This window comes from Bombus terrestris, chromosome 3 (assembly GCF_910591885.1).
Source record: "Bombus terrestris chromosome 3, iyBomTerr1.2, whole genome shotgun sequence".
Lineage (NCBI taxonomy): Eukaryota > Metazoa > Arthropoda > Insecta > Hymenoptera > Apidae > Bombus > Bombus terrestris.
This window is the reverse complement of record NC_063271.1, coordinates 12,950,703-12,968,360: the sequence shown is the minus strand read 5'-3', so window position 1 is coordinate 12,968,360 and position 17,658 is coordinate 12,950,703. Positions and strand designations below refer to the sequence as shown.

General features: G+C 31.3%; 1 protein-coding gene across 1 annotated transcript in view; it reads right to left on the bottom strand.

Moving 5' to 3' along the window:
* The window catches only part of LOC100650315 (division abnormally delayed protein), a 249,546-nt gene extending 232,120 nt beyond the window's left edge, over positions 1-17,426 (bottom strand). The window contains exons 1-2 of the mRNA XM_003394613.4: positions 16,533-17,426; positions 668-808 (exon numbers count right to left, since the gene is read on the bottom strand). Of these exons, the coding sequence (XP_003394661.1) occupies positions 668-808; positions 16,533-16,764 (373 nt within the window). The 5' untranslated portion in view covers positions 16,765-17,426. The remainder of the gene's footprint in view (positions 1-667; positions 809-16,532) is intronic.
* Positions 17,427-17,658: the final 232 nt, after the last annotated feature.

Here is a 17,658-nt window from a genome sequence, read left to right as displayed (position 1 = left end):
TACCATTATTCCAATAGAAATTGTATATCGCTACAAGACAATGAGAGAATCAGGTTCGTGCGTGATTCGAAAAAAAAAAACAAATTTTGGAGATGAGAAATATTTCGCTATCAGGTGTAATAATTAAATTAAATATTATTCGCACATATAATAGTTACTTGTTCGGGTAAAGTACCTAATATTGTCAATGGCGAATTTAATGCATCGATAAGAAAATAATAAAAATAAAGAAAAATTGATAATGGCGTTAATGATTTATAATAGTATCTCACATTTCCTCTTGAGATATTTTGGCTATCAGATTAAAAGATAAAGGCATACTCTGGTACATAATTAGTTACGTTATGAAATAAAACCAATTAAAAGTTATAATTGTCAATTCTAAAATAAATACAATATTGGTATTGACAAAATACGTTTTCAATGTTTATAACGATGTCTCGTTTTTTTATCTTGGAGTACTTTAGATATTAGACTCAAGAGTATCTATAACAAATTAGATCCTTAAATAGTAATATATTGTAACTGGTTTACATCCTTTCGTCTTGAAACATATTTTATTAAAAGATATTTTTTACAAAAAATATAACGAAAGAATATTTCCATTTTTTACTCGCTTGTTGAAAGGTTTAGTTACTCCATTTATGGTAGAATATGTTGGACTTACCCCTTAGTGCATCCGCCGTTATTGCCAGAAGACCTTGCAAACTTCTGCTGTGGTGATGGATCAAGTCATGAAAATCTGCCCTGGCTTGGTGTCTTAACAGTTCCTCAGTCTCCCGGTTGCAGCACATGCCATCACAAGTTGCTGAAATAAAATTTGATGTTTGAGTTTATACCCAAAGTTCTTGAATACTTCGTCCAAAATACATATACATATAGATAAGTTATATAATTACAAAATTTTCTAAATTATTTTATTAATAGCAAATATTCTAATAGTATTATTATGTTCTTACTTGTGCAACGACTAACTTACATGGTAATTAAAATAGCAAGATTAAGCGTTATTTCTTTACTAAAAACAATTATTAAAATTATTTTTTGTTGTAATAGACAATACCAAAATATAATTCAATTTAATGTTATTTACGCGTTATGGTTTTATAGTACATTGTAGCTCCTATTAAAGCTATATTTAATTTCTATTACCAAAAATTTCAACAATTTTTTAAACGATTCTTACTCTACCTTTCTGAGAGTAACAAATGTATAGCATTAATTGTGTGATTGTCATAGAATAAGAAGGGTGGAAAAGTGTGTATGTCGGGGCTGAGAATTTGCGACAGAGATATATGAAGTTTGCATATGGTAATTAAGAAAAAATTGTAAACCAAGTCCAATAAGTAATATATATGTATATATTCTACTCCTTTACATGATAGAAAACCTCTTCTGAAAATATTATATCAAGAATGTTAATTTACATTAATTTCTTGAAAGTATTGTTTCGTAGAATATTGCATGGATACATTTATTAACAATAACTTTCTCAAAAGAACGATATATAGGATTAGTCACTGTTCGTAAAATTTTATAAACATTAATTTGGAAAATTTAGAAAAATAAAAAGTAATTTTTTAATATCCAATTTAACAATCCAATTTAAAAATTTTATAATGATTCGCAAAAATGATTTTAATTTTGAACTTTTCTAATTTAGAAAAAATACAGGTGTACAATTATAACATCTTTTTGAAACATTGCATAAATTACGCATGTATTAAAAAAATAAAAAATCTGTACAATCTTGTAAAATAATGTGTGTGTAGATATATTATAAATTACAATCAAATGTGTATGAAAGAAGAAACAGACGTTTATTTACAAATGAAAGAACAAATTAAGAATGTTCTCGTCGCGCCTTATCTTTTCTTATAATGATTAAGATTATCTTCGTATTGCTTTTTTCACTTCATTAGCAAACCAAAGTTTTTATCTACTTTTTATGACTATCTGATATTATTAACGATGAAATAAAAAGATCGGAATTGCACTTTTAAATATATAAATAAGTAGTAAATATGTTTACAAATTTTACAATAGTGAAAATTATAAAATATATTCTATTTAGTTAAATCTAAGTAATATTTTGAGAATTTCAATTTACTTCACATATGGAAATATATTCTATTTCTAATGTGGAAATTGTAAAAATAAGATATGATTTAATATTTGATAATATTTATGGTAATGTCTAAAATAACACAGAACAAAAATTATAAGCAATATTGAAACATTAAAAAATTAGAAACTATGAATTGTTCCTTCAAAAAATATGCTTCCCCTACGTATATAGTATTCTATTTTTGCGTGCAAATTACGACATTACAAACAAGTACAATGTATACGTATTAGTCAAAGTGTCAATGACGAAAGCTGTTGTAAGAACGAAATAAGTATAGGGAACAAATGTTTAAGTTCGGTATACGGTCGTCTTCGAAACACATAGTAATTCTCATTGGAGAATTATTCAGGAAGTCACAGTAATGATAATACATTTCAAAAGAAAAGTGTGTAGCAAATAGCAATTTACCTCGTGGCAAATAGTACCTACACCAGCTTATACGCCAATTTAAAAGAGATCGAAGCACCATTAAAGCTTAACAAACGACGCGTCATCGAGGTAAATAGAGTTCGCTGCTTTATGGAGCACGTAGTAGACAGGATTGGTCGTTGAACGTTTCAACGTTAATCGATCGAGCAAAGGTGAAAAACGATTTCAATAATCGTTCGACGGTTCTTTCTACAGCCCAATTTACCGTGACACGAAAACGCGAAGTGGACGTCTTGCATCCCGTGGCGTCTCCTCGTGCAATTACAGCACGACGACGATTGCTCGATAAAATACGATAGACTTGCATCTATGTCGCAAGGGTCATGAACGGACAAATAGAACGAGGCTAACGGGATCCTCAAGAGGTCCTGGCTCGTTCGAATAGGTCCTTCTGGCCTCATTCTACTTTTCACATCATCCTACCCGCCACCAATTGTTCGTCCTTACTGCAAACCTACATACGTGCGCCCCATTTTACCCGACGTGCGCCAACGTCCATGCATATAATTCCATCCCTCATGATCATTGCACGAAAGTTTTTACACGATCACGTGGTGTGCCTTAAAACGAAACGAAATATCAAGAGAAACATTTAAAGCTACATAAAATAAAATAGCTTTAGGAGCGTGTATCAATTTTCTATAATTTTAAATTTAAAACAGCACGTTTATAGAGATTGTTTGACGTTTGAAACACTTTCGGAATTTTTTATTGTTTGCTGGTTTATTGGTTGTTTGTTACAACCGAAAAATGCATTCTTTATCCGTCGTTTGAAATATCCAGTCAATGTTTAAATTAATACTCGAATGTCCTTGTACTTATTGAGATTATCACTTGTTTGTGATCAGTTGAGAAGTAGAAGAAAAGGACGAGGAATATGACAAAACAGTTTTATTAAGTAAGTCAATGTGTAATACTTTATTCACGAATGTTCAATGGTTTTAGCTTTAATATTGTTTATAAATAAATTATTACGTTCTATGAAAAGTAGAAATTCCAGACGCGTTTCAGATGCTTGGTGACTTAGAAACAAAACGAAAGATTCTAAGAATATTAATCGAAAAAAATGTACAGTGTATCTGTACCACGATTTGAAAATACATCGCAAATAGAAACACGAATATCTATCTTCTACTGTCGTATCTTAGAATATAACATTTTATAATTGGTCGAAGGTAATCTTATAACTGATAGTAAGTACATCAATCATTAATGTTTCTTTTTAAAGAGAATAGTACTATCATAATTATGATTTGATAAAGTGATGATTTATTGCTATCTTTTAACAAGAAAAAGCGTTCAATATAGGCTATTAAGGCAAAATTAAATACGTTGATAATTAAAAAAGGAAATTATCTCTTTCCTTTTGTATAATGTATGAGAATATTTTATAATCTTAAAGCAAAGTTGCAATATTATAAAAATAAACATTACACTTTATCAGTCTAAATGAATGATTTAGAATTTAGCTGAAACCTAGTTTTATAGTTAGGAGCTAGATATAAATAATTCTGAAAATATTCAGATAACATATTTGATTTATAAAACTTATGATCACATACACACAAAATGGGAAAGAATTTTGAAGTTAAAAAATTCGAGGAAATGTATAATAATCATTTTATGTGTAACCTAATTGGACAAAATATCGCGTAACAGGAACTATAAAACCAAATTAGCTATCATAATTGCAGTACACTCACAGAGTTAAAAAAATGAGTTATTGTTCAACTGTTAGTAAATTCGAGAATGACAGCGAATTTAATTTATTATGTATATAAAATAAATTACACTTTACTAACCTTATAAACAGTCTTATAATTAGAAGCTGATTCCATAAAAAGGAATAAATTATAACAGAAATACAACGATGCAAAATTTAAAGTTTAAATTTAATTTAATATTCTGTAAAAACTTCTCTAAACATTGTTTCTATATTTTCCGCTATATTAAAACCATTTGAAGGAAATAGCGAAAGTGAAACGTATTAAACACAAAATGCTTCCAACCAACAAACCAAAACGCTAATTGTCTCTTATCGTGTTCTCGATATAAAGTATATCGCATAAGAAAATTTTTCATAACGTTCTAAAATTGATATCTTTGATAAAATTGAAAGAAAACTAAAAATGCCAAAAATTTCATCAATTTACGTACTAAGCAATTAGATCCAATAATACATTATTAAATTTCGTATCATTTAGTAGTATCTTCGTGTGAGAAACGTGAAATGCAGAACCTGGTAAGAAAACGCTCCATTGGAAAGTAAGCATATGTGTAAATATCTTTTCCAGTCACTTTTAAGGACACTTAACGAATCGAAATTCTGCGACGTAACGTAGCAATATAACATGCATACACATTTTGTTACAACACTCACAAGGATGAGCATCAGACGATTCCCTCAATTTAATTTCATTTAGGACCACTTAAACGGTCACAGTGCAACAACCGCCAAAATACCAGAAGGCGACCGAGCACACCATTTGCGAAATTTAAAAGACCTAAATGTACGCTACAAATTACTTTTGCCAGCGATATTAGTCCAACCTTGAAACACTGCGTAGCTTAAAATCATTTCAGCGTCTTCAATAATCTCTCAATACTTATTGTCATACATAAATAATAATAAAAACTCGGCTGAATATAAAAAGCACCAATCTTGTACAGTACGTTGAATCGCATATCTTGCTTCTACTATTATGCAATTTTTTATTTTTTATATTTCATATATATGGTTATTTGTGAAATTTAATATCAATTTATTTATTTATCATATTTGTTATATTATAGTTATTTATTTGGGACTTTTACACTACGCGCAATATGATTTCATAGAATATTAAATAATTTAAAATATATTTAAGAAATCATAACTAGCAAAATACAATTTTCGAGCTAGACATTTCATATATCAGCGTTACTCTTCAATTTGCTATCCCACCCATACAGGTAAATATATGTATATTACAGTTATATGAAGGAGGAAATAATGAAAAAAAAACGTGTGTTCATTATAGCTTTAATTATACAATTGATAAAAATTCATGCTAAAAGGGTACATTACATCCAGTATGCAATCTTAGCATGTAATTAGCATTACATTTAAAAAATTCAAATTAATGAAAGAATGCAGATCCCATTATACTTCCAGTAATTATCTTTAACGTGAACCATCTTCGTTTAATAGATATCGATCTAAAATTCCATTATAAAAGAACAATAATGAAGTATTTATTTATAAAATATTATCGAACTCGAAAACTACAATTGTTTAAAAATGACGGTTCTGAATATTAATAAATACTTTTTTAATACTCTTATAAATGATTTTGTTGTTGTTGTTGTTATCAACTGCATAAATTATTTCTGATTAAGCAGAACATTTATGTAGAACAATTAAGATACATTTGTAACAACGTCCAAAACTATATAACGAATCTTGAATTATAAGGATAAATAATAAAAAATTTTTAAATCTTGTTTCCATTTTTAAATGGAATACTACACGTAATTTAATTTTTAATTTCATCATAAATATCATAAATGGTGGTATAGAATTTTATACATCTACCTAAACACTCTTAATTACATATTAAGGAAAATCTTTCACAGCTGGATTAAAAACTTGAAACGAATGAAACATAAGAATATTGCTTCGCGTCTTCCTTTCATACAATAAAATTTGCAACATTAGAATTAAAACATCTTCAAACCTAATGGTTTCTCTATATAAATAAATTCCCTTTTTGTAGAACAATACCGTATATTAACTAATTGCATCGTTATATTTTTTAATTGCGTTAAAAATAAAATAACTAAAAAATATATGATACCATTTAAAAAAATAAATTTAACATTCATATGCCTTTTCTGCATCTTCCTACAAACCAAGTAATTATATTAAATTACATCCTCCTTGAAACAGAACAAGTCTCATTTGAAACATTTTTCGAATAACAAACATTCAGAAGATTTCAGATTAAATTTGAAGCATTTATAGAGTAAAATTGATCATCCTCTGTATTTTACATATATCTACTTTTTAAATATTGCTACTTGTATTAACATCCGAAATCTTTCCATCAACATAAAAGTTCCTTTTCGATCTAATTCCTAATTCATAAAACAAGGAATCTAAAAATGTAGAATTTTTCAAGCAACAAAATAATTGTACATATAAGATTTGATAGTTACAAATTTATTTTATTATCGCACATCGTCTTCGCAAAACCAATTTAATCGCGTCAGAATATTCTACTACAGGTAATTGCGACGATTATAAAGCATAAAGCCACTGCAGTTCGATTTATTCGTAATTTTGTAATTAAATTAAATCTCGTAAAAGATAAACAAATGCCGCATACTTGGCAATAACTTCCAAAATTGTTGCAACATCCTTTGAAATTGAACTTTTTTAAGATTGATCAAAACGACTTACGTTTTTCTGAGAAATTAGGAAAATTAATTCACTAGATGGCGTAGAAAAAAATTGGAATCGCCAAGAAAAAAAGTAAAGGTCGTATTTTTCAACCTTTTTATCTGGGCTTGTAACAAAAACTTAAACGACACATTTTGAACATATATATCGGTTATATATATTATGCTGAACATTTTATTGAAATTGATTAACGTTGCCATGAGCTGTAAACGATTAAAAATGATGAGAATCACAGTTTTCACGATTTTCTGCCCGAAATCTACATCTTTCAACACCTGTTTCCGCATCAACCGATTTTAACAAAATTTTCAACGCATATATATCTAATATAAACGTTCAAAACGTGTTGTTTAAATTTTCGTTACAGTTCAAGATAAATAAATTGAGAAACGCGGTCTTTACTTTTTTCATCCCGACCAATTTCAATTTATTCAAACTTCTTTTTATACAACATCTAGCGAACTAATCCTTCTAACTTGGCGAAAAAGTCCAAGTGATTTGGTCGAATATTAAGAAAGTTATTCAGTTTGAAAGGACGTTGCAACAATTTCGAAAGTCGCTGTATCTCTCGCAATCAGATTTAAAAACATTACTCACAGATTAAATTACATCCTATGGACATACACCATAACGATGAGAAATAGATTCAAACATTTGAAAGAAACACAAAAAGCATTGAAAACGGTGCAGCCAGCCCCATTACTCATCCCTGCTGACGAATCATTCGCGCGAAAACTGAAAACGATAAATTGGTGTGCGTGTGTTCGGAAGGTATAACCCGTCAAAAGAGTCAAACAATAGAAGGTGGACGATGAATCATGAAAAATCGTAACGAAAAAACAGGAGAAGATTTTTTCTGGATACCTGACTATTCTGTGTGGCGCTACCTAGATCGGTCAAGGTATTCCTAGTAGCGAATACAAAAGAACCGAAGCAGGAATGAAAAAGAGAAAGAAAAAAGGGGAGGACACCGGGACAGTGTCTCTCGTGACAGGAAACTTTACGATTCCACGCCGATTTTATGGAATGCTCTAGGACGGTATCGAAGAGGAAACGAAGACGTTCCGATTCTTCGGACGGACAGGAGGGCTCGGTGTTTGCTTACCTAAAAATAACCCGGCTAGGGATAAACGGACGAACAACACGACAAATTATATTTTCCCGCAAGAATATCGATTTATCGATCGACTTTCGTACAGTTTTCGCAACAATTCCGATAACATGCTTGCTTTATTTCATCGTTACAATTACACAACCGAAACCACACGACGCATTATATCGTACACAGGACATTTCTCGCAATATGATCAAGCCATAACTAGACCGTGGATTCTTCTGCATTTTTGGTAAATTTAAAGATGCAAAACTCTACAGAATCTACATAATATGTAAAAATATACAAAATACGGAAAGAATAACATTCATTATAATATTAAACGAGGAAACCAACCTCTACTTAAATTCCATTGCTTTATTCGCGTTCATGGATATATAAATTTACATAAATATCTGCGGCCTAGCCATAATGTTCAGATGGCAGAGGATAGACGGGGATATCGTTAAAAGTAAACGTTCCGAGTGCAAGGTAGTTTATATGTTTGCTTCGGGCGTTTTGAAGTTGTCAACGTTATCCTTATTTTCGTCATTTTGCAAAAACCATGGTAAATTTAAAGAATAACCAAACTAGCTCCCCTTCTCTATCCTCTTCACGGATTCTGCCATTTATGAGAAAAGCGTTGAGGACTATCTATACATACGTAATAGCGTAAACGGTTTGTAAAGAAAAATACTCGAACTTATTACAAAATTGAACGATATATTCCATAACAAACTATTATTTTCTATATTAATGATGTAATGACTAACTTATCTCAAACAAGGAATTTTTTATATATATATGAATGTATGTATAATAAGACTTGGATAATTCGTGTTAATTGAAATATTATTTGCTTCAAAAATCCCTTGTTTTAGATAACTTGGTCATTATATTATTAATATAAAAAATAATAGTTTGTTATAGAATACATCGTTCAATTTTGTAATAAGATCGAGTATTTTTCTTTACAAATCGTATAGTACATATATATCATATATACATACATATATCTTGTTCATTGTTTATAAAGAACAGATCTTGCATACGAAAACACATGAAAATAAAACAAACACTATCCGAGACTGGGTTGAATAATTCCTGCAATTAATTTCAATGTGCCTTAACGCAGTTATCTTGTCAGTTTGGCTGAAAATTAAAATAAACCGCAATATCGTGAATATTGTTGTGCTTCTAAACATTTTTTCTTCTAGGTACTGAATTTCAGTAGCCTAAAACTTCATTTGCCATAAATCCTGTTGTACACACTGATAAATGCATATGAAAGAGAAACCAACAACAAGAAGATTAACACACCTGAAAGTAAAACTTTTAATACCTGCGTTTGCTACTCATTTTTATTAATACTCAAATGTTCGTAATCGTTTCCCTAACGAGCAGTCCTTTTCATTACTAAATCGTATCGCCCGCAAAAGCATGAAAACCGCGAGCTCGAAGAAAACGTAATAAAAATTTCTATTCATCGATACGAACACATTCCACGTAAACATTCTGTTCAAATATTTCCCTTCGTAAAAAATCTAAAGAATTTTTAATATTTATAAAAACGTTACTAGCAGCTCGTAAAAGTATTCTTCAAAACATCTTTCACAACCTAGCCATACATGTTAGCCGCCACCTCTTAATCGACACTCTTTAATTATTTGAAAATTATCTTTTAATTTATTACGCATAATGTTAGACCTAATGTTGCGTCCAGTGAAGAAAATGGCATAGGTGTAACTAGTTTAAACGGATCTTAATCAAACGATTTACCAAAAAGGAGAAACATATCCAATTAATACCGATTCGATGCTAACCTGTTATAAGTACCAGTTTCACACGATATTGACTATGCAAAGTGTATCATAATCATAATTGCTGGTATAACCAGGATAAGAGTAATTCGTTTTCGAACCTTGTTTTCGAGAATACATATAGATTTTACATATGTAACCCTTGGATCTTCTTATATATTTTGACCTTGCTATAAGCTATGTTTTTATTTCACATTTGCTGTTTATTTATTTATTGCATTAGATATACCTCATATTAAAAAAAGGTCCATTTCATACGAAGAAAAATTTCATTGGTACGATAAGCAGAATTGTAGGTATATTCAACAAGACGAAAAAAATATTTTTGACAATTTTAAAAATAAGCAAGTTTACGTACGTATGGTCTGTTTCAGGGCATTCTCAATTTATGCAATAGAATAAACGCAAGCATATGAAATACCTACTAGCAAGATCATTATGTCAAGCAGTGTTGAACACATTTTATTTTCAATGAAAATAATATATAAAGAATAAATAAATTTATTTGAAATTACCAAATATTTGATTACCTCAAGTAATAACAGAAAATAACGAATAACAAATAATTTTTTTCTTGATCACGTAACTTCTGTGCCAGATAAGTTTCCTCCAAAATTCTAACATGTAAGTCTACGCATACGTCCAGATATGTAAATGCACTTCTTTTCATACTTCTTAACTTTTCTCGCGCTGCTTAATTCAATGAAATGTTTGAGTGACGTTTGAGTGCATTTCGTAACAATAGATATATATACGTGTTTTTTTCTACGCGAAAAGAACAATTTTTCTTATCCTTGATCTTTTATCATTATGTGAAATGATCAAATGTTGGACAAGTAAATTAGCTGGAAATAATTTACTTCTCAAATAAGATTTTGAAATTTGGTTACAATCAACTTTATTCTGAAAAATATTTGTTTGTTACTTTATTCGTCCTTTTTATTTATTACGTTTACATCAAATAAGAAGTGACTAATCCTGTTCCAGGTTTTACCACTGGTTACAGGACACGCTGGTATATGTACAGTATACATCAATCCTGTATCCTGTTAATGTCGTGAGGTCAAGAATCCTTGTACCTGTGCAACGAGTTCCATCTTGAATCGTTCGAAATGGCGGAGGCGCCACGAATAGAAATAGAAAAGAAGGAAAAAAGGGAATAAAAGGGACCGACAGTGAGAATGTCTCTCGAATGGTTTACGATGCGTTGTCGTTGTCGTTGTTGTCGGGGTGTGGTGCGGCTCATCGCGAGGCTATGAAACGGCTTCCTTCTCACGGCAAATGCCATACGCTTTTTTCCAGTTTTTCTTTTTATAATACATCTACTTACTTACGTGTCAAACGCAAAATAACATTCCAACTATGTACGTATATGTTTTTAAGTATTCGGTTTTCAAATTCTGTAATTGGCAGACTGAAAATCTTTCATAAATCGTTTTATAAAACGACGTTTTGTATTTGTTATCGTGCGAGTCGAAAGTTTAATACATTTTTGACTTTATGAAAATATGTCTTCATACGTAATGAAGCTATAACGTTGTTAATTGTGAGAAAAACGACTGATGTTTTTGAGAATTGAAATGCCTGACGTTTGCAGTTTTTGCCTCTAACGAAACTTTTATTTGTCGAGTATAATATATTTAATTTTTTTCATCAATCAATATTGTAATATAAACATAATTAACAATAATTAATAACCTTGCGACCCGCATGAAAGGATGCAATTGGCCATATAGTCGAAGACACGCAACAGGACTTAATATATAATAATATATAATAATGGTAACACATAGTTTATCATGTAACCGATATATGTACATTAAAATAATTCGTATTAATTATGATATAAATTGTAAGTTCGGATCGATAGGTACATTTGATATAATTCAAAATAATTAACAGATCAACCTACACAATTAATGAACGTGACGTTATTATTCATCGGCATTTAATGTTTTGCAAGCTTTAATTTGTTGAAAAAATTAAGTATGCGGTAGTTACGTTACATCAATATGCTGCGTGCGTAGATATGTGATAATAATATTAATATTAATATGATATATTTAATTCTTGACTTAAACAATTCTGATTTTTAAATTGTATAAAAATAATTTCGCGGATTGCGATTCAAAAATAAAGAAAAATCAGAAAGTAGAACGAAACTTATCAATCAAAAATCGCGAAAAATTAGTTAGTTGTACGCTTCGAATAGTCTTAATCAAGAAACGTTCATTGAAGCTGAATCCTGATTATGCCATTAATCCGATCAGAGTAAAATTTTCACAAATTTTTCATACTACATAAGATAACGTGAATTATGATAAATATAACATAAAAGAGACCTGATAACTCAGGATTAAAAATAAATAAAAAAATGTCAAGATATTTAACGCTTTCGACAGATTGTTTTCTACTTGGATTTTATTATAATCCCTTATAAAAATCGACTGTTAGAAAGAAATTGAATTATTCGTAGCTACGAATGGGTACAGATCAGAACCTTAAGAGTCATCAATGCACCAATGCTCGACGGACGATAACGTAACTCGATCCGGGATCGGATGTCAGTGTAAGACAATGCTGATGAGATTCTTTTACTTTTACTTTTTACGTTCTTTCTTTATGAAACTTATATCAACGCGCTTGTGATATGTCCGATTAAAATAAGACTAAACAGAAATGACAATGTCGACAGTATTCAGGAATATGAATGAAAACATCTAATGGAATATGTGTGCCCAGTATAGGCACTTCTATGTTCAATAATATAAATAAAAAGATGATAATTTAAAAACTTTTTTTAACGAAAATAGTTACATTATGCTATTGAAAGACTGCGATAATAAATTTCAGAGAATTGTTCAATTACGTGTGTAAAAAAAAAAAAAGATTTCAATCATTGCGACTCTGCAACCATATATTCTACCAAAATAAAAATTATCCAGCACGTTACTACGTTGCTTGTTCTCATGATTACCAATCAAATATAGTAATATCTAGCAGTCAGATTAAGTAATGAAGAATGAAATAACGCACATATGTGGCACATATTGTTCCACAGAGGATTGCAAAAATTCATTGGAACGTACATATGCGTCCCAACAGGGTCGAAAGGGTTAATACAGGACAATTTTAATCTGTGAACAAGCGAAAATGAGTTGACTCGTCAGTTATTATCTGAACAATATCTTGGATAGACTAAATTATTTGTTTAGGAATCTCTTATTTACTGATGCATTGCTTTATTTCTATCGAAAACATATTTTATCCTAGTTATTGGATATATAAAACCGATTCAAATAAAATTGAATCACATTAATTTATTTAGGCATATTTGATCACTGCAGAAATTTCGAGCTACGAATCAACGCAATTAACAGACTAAAAATCGTTGGAAAATTATAGACATATATAGAAAAGTTCAAAATATTTCGTATTTATGTAATTAATTATATTGAAATGTAATCGTTCGATTATCTAAAAATAATGATAAATTTTAAAGGCAAAAACTCTTTCGATTAACTCAAATTATCAAAGTTTCATCTCATGTTATTTGCGTACATCGTGTTGCGTACATTCTTAACAAAATCGTTAAAGTCAAATAAAAATCGGTATCCAAGGTTTGAACCGTTAAATAAATAATTCACCAAATAATAATAAATAAATATATCTAATCGTTTCTATTTTCATCATAAAGTTGGATGTGGTTAAGTGTATAATTTTCTGAATACTAACTACTTTTATATTCTGCTGTGCTCGTTTAGAGAATGGGAAAATATAAAAAAGAAATTCAAGTATAGTCCTATTTATACTTTTTAAAATTTATATAATAGTTTTTTTAATAACGGTTTAATAATTCTGTTATGTTTCATATGTAACTATTATAACTGATGATTTTACACTGACTGTTAAATTTAAACGTGGACCATGTGTTTTAAAAGTAACCTGAAAATGTATAGAGATTACAAGGTATTTACTGTGAATATATATATTTGAAAAATTAGTTACACCATAAATAACTATCTTCAATATAATGTATAATAAGTGTTATAGATAATATCAGTGAATACCAAGACTTATTAATTTAATGGATAATTAAAAACTTTTATAATCTACACTTGCATTAAATATTTTGTAATTTATACTGTGCATTTTCAAACTGGTTTCAATTTAGGTTAGTTCAAGTTCAGATTTATTTCATTCTGGTTTAGGTTCGTTTTAAACACAGATCAGTTTTAATTTCATTAGTTTATCAATATAAGCATGATAGTCGTGTCTTATTGCAATGTTTATGGAATTTCAAAATGTCTCGTATAACAAGGTTTACACATCAGAGCATTTAAATATTTTCATGAGCTATAGCAGTCCAATAAGTATATAAAGGAGGCCAGATGCAAGAAAACTACACCGTTTCCAAATATCTTAATCTCCACGTGTAACATATGCATCGTTGTAATTAAATTAACCTCCAAAAAAGCGGCGAAGTGATTTCGTAAACGATTTATCGATTTAAATTAAGAACATTAACGTCATAGGCACCCGAATCGGTTACTCTACGCGTGGACGATTATTTCTCTCCATTTTCTCCGATAGGTGTGATGTACGGCACTTGATGCAGGGAAGTGCATAAAACCGGAAGCTACATCAGCGACCCTTCGGCCTCGATTCGACGAGTCGCTACAGTCGTGTAAAGTGGGTTAGGATACGATAGTCCGGAGAGAGTAATTCGTTCATTCAGCCCTCCGATCGAACAACGTAACACAACGTATCGGAAATCGGCACGCGATCCTTTCCCTGGGTAATATCGTACACAACTTCGCGATCTACTCGTAACACCGATACACAATTTTCTCCAAATATAGTCCGTACCTCAGCCAACATCAATTTACCTCGTGTTAACAATTAACAGTCTACTTCCGGTCTGCTCAAGATTATTCGGGAGAATCTAGATGAATAAATGAGATCCTTAACCACTCACCGCATACTGCGGTATCGGTTTGGTTTACCTTGAATATGGTACGTGCAATTGCGGGCTTTGCGTCGATTATGGCCGGAGGTTACTAGCACCTAAATTTTCCAAGTTTGTCGAAATTGAATATGCTTTTATAATTAAGATATGATAGCTCACGAAAGGATTCGGACACTTATAGAAATCTTTCATGAATATGTTGTGTGTCGTACAAAACATTTTGAAAAACTGGCGTAATAACCTAAATGTTATGGTTATATTCATCAAGTTTAAAATATATTTGAATATATATGTATATAGGTGTTATAAGATATTTAGTATAAATACATATGTAAGTACTTCATAGAAATCACAAAGTATTCAAACTTATCTATTATTATCTTATATATTATTATCCATTATATCAATAAATTTCGATATTCAGTGGTCATCTTTAACACTCATTATGCACTTAAGATGGTTATTCATACTGTATACTAACTATATCTATACATTTTCAGATTGGTTCCAAATACCAATATAACAGAAATGATGAATACTGATGAATCAAAAAAGAATTCTTTTTCGCCTCTCTATCAGCTACTTTTCACAGAACGAAAAGGTTAGATAAAATAAAAAGAGTATAACTTGAAATTATCACGTTATCCATTTTATTCTCTAGACTCCTAGTTGATAAATTTTAGTTGGTACCGTTCATTACAAAATAGTATGATGAATAAAAAATTTAACACAGCAGAGAAAATATATATTTTACGTTAACATCTTAAAAAGAATAATTCAAAAATTATCAAAAGGTCGACACTTCTAAAAAAAATATACAACAGTTATGAAATAATCTGACAGAAAAAATGCCATTTAATGAAACTTTTAACCGCTATATTTTGAAAAATTTTATTGAATACCGCTATATATTGAAAAATTTATTAAATCGGTCATCAATAACCGAATATTTCATTAAATTTAAAAATAAACTGGCATTTATAGTAAATTTTATAATATTAAAAAATATGATATGGAACTTCTTTGTATTTCAACAAAGAAAACAGAAGTTTCTTAAATAATGTAAATATCAACATGACTTTTAAGAAAGCTGTAAATAGTCGCGCCAAAATCTTTATGAACGGACGTTATTTATCAGGCACATGTCGGTAAAAACTTAGGACAAAAAATATTTATGATATAAGATTTATTGCTCTCACGACAATTGAAACAAGTTTTTACAAGTACTCGAGTGGTATTTGATGTAACAACGTTAAGTGCCGTTTAATATAATGACTTCTCGAGAACTACTAAATAAAACTTCGTAATTAGAGTCAACCGACTATAATCAAGTCTTTCAGTTCATTTCCTTCAACGTATGGCGAAACACCTGCCACTCCGTGTTTCGCCCATTTCCGAAATTCCTAGTCAATAGGAACTAATGTGATTCATCGGTGCAACAAGGTTAGCTAATTTAAAACGAATATAGACCATGTTTCGTACGACTCGACTCAGCTCGATTCGACTCGATTGGATTCAATATTTCAGCCTCGATAAGATTTTGGCGCGATAAAATTACCAAATCGTAAAGAGAAATTTTAACATATGAAAATTATCATAAAAGACTAGTTATTACAGGAACTGATTAAACAACATTGAAACCGATCACTTACTTTTCGCACTATTTTCCGTTGCAGGTTCCTTCGTAATTACGAGTGTGATATTCTTGCTCTCGAAGAAGGGCTTTACACGCTCACAATCGGTAGACGCGAAATCAGTATCGTTTTTTGACATTTCACCTAAATACCGTGATCGAGATGACACGAGATCGGTGCAACCGCATAATAATATCACGATCGACACAGGTGCCAGAATTGCACGACGATGCCTCTGAATTATTTTCATTTTGGCAAAATAGTCAAATCGGCAGAACAAATCGGTGAAAAAGAGGGAAGAAAGCGAAAGAAAGAGAAACTGAGCGGAAACACAGTGGCGTACAGGGGCTGGTGGTAAGTTCCGTAAATCGTGCTTAAGAGCGTGAAAAGAAGAGAGGAAAGAAGACGAAGCACGAGCAACGAGACAATTCAATTTCTCCTTCTCCTCGTTCGTGGTCGTCGTCGTCGTCGTCGTCGCGTATTTGGTACGATGTGATCGTTCGAAGAGTCATCAACCGCGGAACGAGACGCGGTCGCTTCCCCTTTCCTCTTGGTTCTTCGAATCGGCCGCGCGCTATCAAACGGCACGGCAACAATCACGGGTGTTACTGCGAGATCTCGAGACGCGCGAGACGTGCATTTGGTGTGATCGCGCGATGGACGGACAGACGAGACGATGGCTATAGTAATCACGACATCCACTGTCGAGATCGCGCAACAACGTGTTACGGCCCGCACACATACACACGCGACCACTCCGGGTACACCACAATAATAAGCACACACATGTACGCACGTTTAACCGCACGCAAGCATGCATGCATGCACTACGCGACACGCTTTCCACGAGTAGCTCGATGCGACTGAACTGAAGTGCTGAGTGTGCCGAGAACCGAGAGCGGCACCGCGTATTCACAATTCGACCGACCGACACTCTCCCACTACCCACCACACTACATTCCCTCCGATTCGTTCGCTGCTCGCTACCCTCTATGCTCTCTCCCACCTAACTTTCAATCCACACCGAACTACTCGTCCACCTACTTGCTTACTTACCTACCCAAATGGCACTCCTGATACCTTCCGAAGACGTTACGGGCCGCCACCGACTATTGTCTTTGCTCACCTTATTTTTACCAAATAC